Consider the following 9,545-nt stretch of genomic DNA (forward strand, 5'->3'; position numbering starts at 1 on the left):
TCTTGGTGGTAATGGAGGATCCTGCAGATTGAAAAACAGTCCCCCTTTTCCAAGGACCCAAAGCCTGTCCTTGAGCAGAAGAGGTCTAAATTTTGCTAAATACTGGGGACTCAAGTTTTGGAGGATTATGGAGGTCCAATACTGTACAGCGGAGAAGGCAATGGCACCCCGCTCCAGCACTCTTGCCTGGAAAGTCCCATGGACGGAGGAGCCTGGTGGGCTGCAGTCCATGGGGTCGCGAAGAGTCGGACATGACTGAGAGACTTCACTTTCACGCATTGGAAAAGGAAATGGCAACCCACTCCAGTGTTCTTGCCTGGAGAATCCCAGGGACGGGGGAGCCTGGTGGGCTGCCGTCTATGGGGTCGCACAGAGTCGGACACGACTGAAGCGACTTAGCAGCAGCAGTACTGTACAGTGACTGAGTGTAGTCTCAGGCCTATAGTCAGTCTCTGGAAGTAGGCAGCTGTGTGCTGTTGGGCAAGTGACTTAACCTCTCTGTGCCTCAGTTTTCTCCACCTTAGGGCATAATGATACTGAAGTTTGCTGAGAGGAGTAAAGGACTCCAAACATGTAAATGACAGTGACATGTAAGGTTAGCTGTGAAACTGAAAAAAGCCCACGGAAGTGTCAGAAAAAGTGGCCATTCTCTCCCCCGGTCCATTTTCCTCTCTCTTCAGGAGGCGGTGGCTGGGCTTCTGCAAAAGACACAGTGGAAAGCCCAGAGACTTGGGCTGTGTCTCCAGAGTTTCGGGATTTTAGCCTCTCGTGAATATAACCTCCCTATCTGCTAACTTTTGGGGGTTGTTACGAGAAGCAAAGTCTGCCCTGGTGGTTCCTGCAGTGCAGAAGACCTGGGTTCCATCCCTGGGTCGGGAAGATCCTCTAGAGGAGAGCATGGCAACCCACTCCAGTATTCTTGCCTGGAGAATCCCATGGCCAGAGGAGCCTGGCGGGCGACAGTCCATAGGGTCGCACAGAGTCAGACAGGACTGAAGCGACTTAGCACCCACACAAGAGGAAGAAACAAGGGAATGAAATTTAAATGCTTCCCACTGGAAATGTGGATCATGGCTGTTTCTGTTTGTTTACCTGTGCCCCACCCCACACACGTCCCTCACAGGCTCCTCCCACCTGCGCACCCCCTCTCGCCTCCTCCAAGGCCTCTCCCCTCCTCAGCTGTGGAGACAAGACCACCGGCTGTTTTGCTCCTGGTCCCTGGGCCACGGCTTTGTCTCAAGGCTGCACCTGCACCGCGAGGGAAAATCCAGCCCAGCTACCTGACCAAGAGGAGAGCAGGACTAACCCACTGGCTTGTTTGCTTAAAAGATACCTTTGTTATTTTATATTTTTGGCCGCATTGTGTAGCATGTGGAATCTTAGTTCCCCAGAGATCAAACTCATGTCCCAGGCGATGGAAGCTTAGCGTCTTAACCACTGGGCCACCAGGGAAGTCCCTAAACCATTGTTTTTTAACCAAAAAGAGGAAAGAAGCCCTAACTGCAATTTTTGCCTGGACATGAGTGGCCCAGACCATCCTTCATAAAGGGGACACGGGCCACTGACACCACGCTTGGGAGGCGAAGGAGATCAGCACTCAGGGAGTGCCCCTTCCTTCCAGACCCTGGGCCAGCCCTGCTCACGTGAGTGTCACCTGGACCCCAGGCATTCTGCTCCCTTTTCTGGCCTGAGCCTAGGCCAGATGCCTCCCTGTCTGCCCCGCAGCACAGAGGATGGATCCTGGTCATGGGCTCCCTGGGGTGGCTGGCACCGTCTCAACTAGGATCCACTAGGGGTAGGCAGGCTCCCCTCACTCCAGCTTCACCCTGACCACCCTGCCCATGACATGGGTAACGAAAGAGATGGAGACACGGACTGGAAAGCCGACCCTCTCGGCAGCTTCTGTCTGAGGACCCACGTCTTCCCTGGGTGACTGTGTTAGGACGGTGCTTGCCCTCCCTAGAGGGTGGCATCTGCGGCAAATACACCCTCCCATTACAGGCACTGCTGTAAACAATCACACAGGGTAACTCATTTAACCCTCCCAACAACCTGACAAAATCGACCATCTTATCCCTATACGTGGTGGCAGATAACTGGCTCCCCAAAGACGTCCATGTCCTACACCCTGGGACCCTGCATGCAAAAGGGATTTTGCAGGTGTGATTAAATTAAGGACTGTGAGCTGGAGAGATTATCCCAGACGTTCGGGGTGGTCAGTGTAGTCAGAGGGTCCTTAAAAGATAGGGGAGGGAGGTAGAGAGAGAGAGAGATTTGAAGATACCATTGCAGCCCTTCTCCAGGAGAAGATTCTTGAGAGTCCCTTGGAATGCAAGGAGATAAAACCAGTCAATCCTAAAAGAAATCAACTCTGGATGTTCACTGGAAGGACCGATGCTGAAGCTGAAGCTCCAAAATTTTGGCCACGTTGGTGCGAAGAGCCAACTCATTTGGAAATGACCCTGATACTGGGAAAGATTGAGGGCAGGAAGAGAAGGCGGTGACAGAGGATGAATGAGATGGTTGGATGGCATCACTGACTCAAAAGACATGACTTTGAGCAAACTCTGGGAAGTGGTGAAGGACAGGGAAGCCTGGTATGCCACAATCCACGGGGTCACAAACAGTTGGACATGACAAGCAACTGAAAAACAACAACATTTCTGCCCTTGAGGGTGAAGGAGCCAAGGGCCAAGGAGTTTGAACAGCTTCCGGAAGCTGGAAGAGGTGAGGCATCAGATTCCTCCAGCCTCCAGAAAGGAACGTGGCCCTACCAATGCCTTCAGTTTAGTTAGTCCAGCAAGAGCTGCTTTGGATTTCTCTCTTCAGGATTGCAAGATAACATGCATGTGTGGTTTTGAGACCCTCAGTTTGTGGTCACATGTTACAGCAGCGATGGAAACACCACGTCACAGATGGGGAAATGGCCTGGAGGCTGCAGTGATCTGCCCAAGGCTACAGGTGCCTAGAGCCAGGAGCAGGATCCTGATTCAGCGGTCAGCGCTCCTGACCATGTGCACGGCCCCCTCTCGTGGGCCCTGACCCCTAGGGAAGCCCCACCATTGCCGGTTACATAGCCTTGGGCAAGCCCTCAAATCCTGTCCTTCTCAGGTGTGACGATGAGCCAGGAACCCTCTTGACCTCATGTGGGGCTCAGAGATACTGACCCCCAGCTTGTGTGGGATGCTGTCTGAGGCTCTGGTGATGGCTCCCCAGTAGCGTCCGCCCGGCCCTCCTCCTAGATGGGCTGCAGCTCCTCTTCCAGCTTCTTCTTCCGGGCTCCTTCCACGAAGAAGAAGTCAAGGCCTATGAGGGTTTTCCCCAGAGGCGTGTCCACCCGGCTGCCCACAGCCCGGTTTGTGGAATTGGGGACAGTGTCAGAGAAGCGAGGCACGTAGTCTGGCAGCTTCACGGGCTCCTTCCTGTTGCCCTGAGGATGAGGGGACAGTGAGAGTCATCTGCTGGGGGAAAGACAACTGGAGAGGCCTGAGCAGGGAGGAGAAGGGGGAGGGGGCAGGTGGCCTCTGCAGGAAGCATCCTCTGGGGGCCTGACCCCAGACCCCGCTCTGGATCCAAACTCAACTCTCCAGCCCAGACGCCCTCTTCATCCTTCTCATCCCAAGGGCTGCCTACCCAACGGCTTCCCTTCCCAGACTCCTTCACTGGCTTGCTTGACCTGCAATGGCCAAGGGAGGGACCACATTTAACTCTTTCTCCATCGTCCTGGCTAAAGACGCTGCGCCACTCATAACGGGAGCACCATGGGGTTGGTTTTATTTCTTTGGTCAATTTTTACTTTAAGTCTAACACACACATTACATTTACATTTAAAGCCACTCAGTCGTGTCTCTTTGCAACCCCATGGACTATACGGTCCATGGACTTCTCCAGGCTAGAATACTGAAGAGGGTAAGCCTTTCTCTTCTCCAGGGGATCTTCCCAACCCAGGGATAGAATCCAGGTCTCTTGCATTGCAGGAGGATTCTTTACCACCTGAGCCGCAAGGGAAGCCCAAGAATACCAGAGTGGGGAGCCTACCCGTTCTCTGGTGGTTCTTCCCCTCCAAGGAATCAAACCACTGCGTTGCCAGTGGATTCTTTACCAACTGAGCTATCAGGGAAGCCAAAAATCTGACGCTTGTAGTCTGTCTCCTCCTTTTGGAGACCCCTAGCCCTCCTGCCTGTTACCCTCTCATTCCCCCCTGTTCTTTTAGGAGAATTATGTTGTGTCACCAATTTAGGGACGACGCCCCTTATCACCTTGGAAGCAGTTACCGAATGAAAACGACCCCCCTTCCCCTGGGCAACACACACACAAGTACCCAAATCCCAGCTCAACCCAGCCCCCCAACTCCCCCCCGCCCCCCGACCAGGAAACAGAACCCCCTCCGCCTCAGAAGCCTACATTTAACCCTCAGTCAATGTCTCCACCTCCAAGGGGACCTGGTCTCGACCTCTTAACACCAGGAGCTGGCTTGCCTGGTCCTGAACTTTACCGCAAAGGGATCCTGTCTCTGCCCTCCAGCCCCTTTCTCTCACTATGTGATGTGAGATTCCCCCATGTTCCCGTGTGTGGTTGCGGCTCCTTCGTTCTCCATGTTACACGGTATTCCGTGGTGTGGTTGTGTGAATACTCCACAGGTCACTTCTCTATTCTGCCACGGGGGGCATTTGGGCTTGTTTCCAGTTTGAGGGGGTCTTAAGGAGGGGTGCTGCCCTGAACATGCTACCTGGTGCCTTCTGTAAACTGATGGATGCGTTGAGTAAATGTCTGGATTATGACTAATCTGATAAGCCTTCCTTGTCCTTGTTTATGGTTAACTTTGTGCTGCTCTGTGTCAAATCGAAGTGACAGGACCAGTTTTTAAGAAACAGGATCCTGGCTCTCATCTGGGAAAGTCTGTGTGGAGGTGGCCCCACGGTGTGGGCTTTCTGGGCGGGGCGCGGGTCTCAGGGGTCAGGTTGCTGATACACAGCCCTGGGCAGGGAGAGACTCTGCAGCCTGGGAGCCCGGATCAGGGGCTCAGGGTTGGAATTCAGATCCTGTGAGCTAAATCTTCCATCTAAGGACCAACAGCAGCCCCACAAGGCTAGTCTTACAGATGTCAAACCATCCCTAAAACCCATAAGGGCTGTGCCAGTGTGGCTACCACCTTGGTTGGCTGGTTGCATTGTTCAGTTTGCAGTTTGGTTCTCTGACCATGCTTTTAACAGCCAGATCATTCTTCATTTGCTCATTACTCTAACATGAACTGAGCGCAAAATAGTTACTGGGTGCTGGAGGGTAAAGAATAGCTGGAGGTGTGTGTTCAGCAATGAAGCCCTCTTTGTCCTTTCTCCAAGGAAGCCCATGGCCAGGTAAGATTGCTCATTGCACGATGTATCCAAGGAATGGGTGAGATGTGCTGGGGAGTGAAGAATATGGTGATCTGGCCATGCTTGCCAGGAAGGGGCCTCTTGGGTGGGGCCTTGAAGGATGAATAGCAGGCCATTAGTCCAAGTGGGAAGGGCATAAAAGAGAGGGTGTTGGTCAGTGTGGAGTGAGCAAGGAGGGGGAGGAGGCAGGGTTGGATCATGGGAAGTGTTGCAAACCGTCCTGGAAAATGCAGATTTATGGAAGGATTTTAAACCAGGGAGAGAGAGAGAGAGAGTTTTGCAGTTTAGAAAAGTCACTCTGATAGCCACGTGGAGGATGGATTGGAGCTGGTGATATTAGATGCAGGGAATTTGTTTACAAGAGTGTTCACTCAGACTCATTCTCTATGTGGGGCCAACCTCACCTCACTCTATCTTGCTGGCACCGTTGGACCGGGAGAAATGTGTCAGCAGCTGGTACCTACCAGTTCCAGTGAGTTCATCTCACTGCAGTCAAGAACATTGGGGAAAATTCATTTCTAAATACTCTACAGAAGTATTTTCTTTCCCATCAAATCCAGAGTTTCTGGAAACAAGGTTGCATTTTATTCATCTCTGTACATTCCAGCATCTAGCACCCAGCAGGTCCTCAATAAACAAGAGATGAATGAATAAACACTCCAAGTGCAAGCATTTCAGACGGGAACATGGTTTGTCTTACCATGGCGTCATAGTCTTTCAGGAAACTCCAGTTCTGAGCCCTGGAAAGGAAAGCATGATGACAGTGTGATCCTCCCTGTGACGTTTTTACCTTTATTTTAACAGATGGTAAAGAATCTGCCTGCAATGCAGGAGGCCTGGGTCCAATCCCTGGGTCAGGAAGATCCCCCCGGAGGAGGAAATGGCAACCCAGTCCAGGGTTCTTGCCTGGAGAATCCCATGGACGGAGGAGCCTGATGGGCTGCAGTCCATGGGGTCTCAGAGTCGGACATGACTACATGACTAACACTTTCACTCCATTTCAAGGGAATAAGTTGCTGCCACAAATGCGTGTATTACATCATGGAGGAACTACAATCATTAAGTGGAACAAACTCCAAGGATCAACATTTCAATAGAGAGGAAAGTCTGATTGCAGGGGGTGTGGCAGGTGGATCAGGAAACCATCTCACCCCATGCCTCTGCTGGGGCGGGGTCGGGTGTGTGGGGGTGGGGGTGGGGGGCTGGTTTGCCAGTCTTTTGTGAAGAAAAGCCGGTTTTCATTTTCACAAAGCTTGGTAACCTTCCAGGGCATGCGGCAGAGGAAGGTGGGTGGTGCTGGGGAAGTGATACTGAGAAGAATGGCGTTATCTGTGCTGGCAGTTTCATTTTTAATCTATTTTTAAAAAGTCAAATAATTCTCTAAGACTTAGAAGAAAAAAAAAGTTTCTCTGCCTCAATCCACACAGACCACAAACACCATGACCTGGAGTCATGGCACCAGGGTGACCCTGTCTTTGTAAATGTCCCCTGTACCCCAACACACACACACACTCCATCTCTCTGACTCCAGTCCATCCATCAGCAATTCTAATTCTACCACTAAAACCTCCCTTGAATTCTCCCACCGACCCCCAGCTCAGGCCACCATGGACTGGCTCTGCTGTCACTTTAAATGTCACTTTGCCCTGTCCCCCCCACCTCACCAGTCACAGAAGCCAGACTGGTCATTTAAACTGCAAACTAGCTCCAGTCAGCCTCTAGCTTAAGACCCTCCAGGGTGTCCCATGATATTTGAAAAAAAAGTTATTGGGACTTGGGAAACTGCCCAGCTGCCTCCTCCTACTCCCCCCACTGAGGCTCTTGTCCCCTTCCTGAACACCCCAGCCACACACGTGGTCTTTATATTGTGGCTTTTTTCAATACACCAAACTCTTCCATGGCCCTTCTCATACTCGGGTCCCAGCCTGAATGCCACCTCCCCAGACAGGCCTCCGTGAGCCCCCAGGAAAGCAAGACGCCAGTCTGCTCCATCGATTCCCTCTTGACACCAGCTGCACGTTGCTCTTGCCTGTGTCTCTGTTGCTTTTTGGTTGCCTCGTCCTGAGAGTAAGGACTCCACGGAGATGGGCCTGGGCCCGTCTTGTCCCCTGTGGCAGCCTGGCACGGCGGCGGCTCTTCTAGGGACTTCTGGACCGAATGATGCCTGAAGGGACGCCCTTTGCTGCGTCAGAGGGCTGGCGCCCCTCCCCAGGCTGCTGCCATGGATTCCTGACCTCCCCACGCTCCCACCCTCGCAGTTCATCCTTTGAGCTCCAGCTGGAAGGATTATTGCAAAGGGATGCCGGGCTTCCAGAATGCACATGGTGGGGTCTCACCTCCTGCCTACCTGCCCCTACTCTGTGGGCCCATGCTGGGCTCCCTCACCTCCCCTGGTCCAGGCTCTTGCTCCTTGGCCCAAGCACTTTTCTATCAGTGCCCTTCACCTGGCTTACTCCCTCTCACCCCCAGGTCTCGCTTTCTCCGGAAGCTTCCTAGACCCTGAGCTAGGCTGGGGGGCCCTGGGGAGGGGACAGGGGACAGGGCAGGACACTCACCAGCGCTGCTGGCTCCTCCTCTCGGCCTCCAGCAGCTCCCTCCACAGCTGGTCCCGCTGCACACCATCAGCCCCCTGGGCTGACCGCTTGGCCCTCAGGGCCTGGGGGCCACCCTCGGGACCCCTGCCCACCACAAGGCCTCCTGGGGCAGTGGATGGAACTGAGGCTGGAGGCCTGGTTGAACCCAGTCGGTACTCAGCTGATGTAGTTCTCTGGAGCCCAGGAGTGGAGTGGCTTCCCATGGGTGCAAGTGTGTAAGAGTGTGTGTGTGTTTGTGTGTGTGTGTGAGAGAGAGAGAGAGACTCCTGCCTGAGCTCAGAGAGCTTTCCCGCATTTACACCAGGAGAGCTGTGCAAAGGTTCTCCTCAGTGGCCCCCCAGATCCTGAGCCCAGAGTGGCGGATGGAGACCAGGCCCTCCAGGCTGCAGAGCTCATTGGAGCCCAGTCGTGTCTGAGCTTCTGTCTGTGTTGACTGTTGCCCTGGGAACGGGCAGCTCCCTAGTGTGCTAAGGAGGGGAGGGCCCTGTGTGTCTATGTGTGTGTGTGTGTGTGTGTGTGAGAGAGAGAGACAGAGACATCTGAGTCCCAGGCTTGGGTGGAGAGAGTTCCTGGTCTGAGCCAAGCCAGCTCAGCTGCCCTCAGCCCTGCTCCTCTGCCCCCCTGGCTGGAGACCTCAGTAGAGCCTGGGGGAGAGAAGCAGTAAGAAGAGACATAGGTGCGAATCTGCCCCAGGTGGGTGCCGTGGGGCTCACAGGAGAAGGTGGATGGGCGGTGCTTTGTGAACGAGAGTGTGGCGCTTTGCATACATGCCAGGCGAGGGAAGATCAGTGATGCTGCACGATTTACAACCTGCTCTTCTGCAGAGAACTGGAGTGTTTGCAAAGTGCTGCCCTTGATCTTGCTTGACTCCCCTAGTCATGCAAGGCAGGCATCTCCAAGCCCACTCTACAGGTGAGGAAATGGAGGCCCTCGCTAGCACGATAAGTGGGCTGCCCAGGGCCACTCAGGTGCCAGTTGTAGCCAGGCCTTGAGTTCAGATCCTCAGAAGGAAACAGTGAGAGCCCCCAGGGTGGGGATTCCTGTTCTGAACCTTTGGCTCTGTTTCTGCTCTGACCCACGCAGCCCAGTTCCCTTGTGGCCCCAGGCCCCTCCTGCTCTACTCAGCTGGCATCCTCAGATATCTTCCCCTTTGGTTTGTGTCCCCGGCCTGTTGCACTTCCCGGGCTCTTGACTTCTTCTTACCCGCCGTGTGTGTTGGCAAAGTCATGGATCTGTGGGATGACCCGCTGGGCATGGTGCTCCTGCCTATGCAAGGCTGGGAAGAAGACACCTGAGCAGATGGCTACACACATACACACACGAACACACATGCACACACACGCAAAGTCCTGCTATGTGGACAGTGCACAAGGCACCCGAGGGTGTTGGCACAGGTGTAGCCAACACACCAGCTGTTTGCCCACCCTGGGTGCATCTTGGATTCAGTTTTCATGAAGGAGGCCCCAAGGACTTGGGTCTTATGGGTGCCTAGCATTTCCAGGTAGAAAAATTGGGGCAAATGCAAAAGCTTGCCAGGTGGCTCAGTGGGTAAAGAACCTGCCTGCCAGTGCAGGAG

The 9,545-nt window shown here is 53.7% G+C and overlaps 1 protein-coding gene across 1 annotated transcript; it reads right to left on the reverse strand.

Annotated features, from left to right (window-relative positions):
- Positions 1 to 2,589: 2,589 nt before the first annotated feature.
- CUNH2orf50 (chromosome unknown C2orf50 homolog) lies at positions 2,590 to 8,392 on the reverse strand. Its single transcript, XM_040224161.1, has 3 exons — positions 7,931 to 8,392; positions 6,076 to 6,115; positions 2,590 to 3,430 (listed from the first exon to the last, which is right to left on the reverse strand). The coding sequence occupies exons 1-3, from the start codon at positions 8,170 to 8,172 to the stop codon at positions 3,239 to 3,241; spliced, it is 474 nt and encodes a 157-aa protein (XP_040080095.1). The 5' UTR covers positions 8,173 to 8,392; the 3' UTR covers positions 2,590 to 3,238.
- Between the last annotated feature and the right edge of the window lie 1,153 nt (positions 8,393 to 9,545).

Source organism: Oryx dammah, unplaced genomic scaffold (genome assembly GCF_014754425.2).
Source record: "Oryx dammah isolate SB20612 unplaced genomic scaffold, SCBI_Odam_1.1 HiC_scaffold_25, whole genome shotgun sequence".
NCBI classification, from domain to species: Eukaryota; Metazoa; Chordata; class Mammalia; order Artiodactyla; family Bovidae; genus Oryx; species Oryx dammah.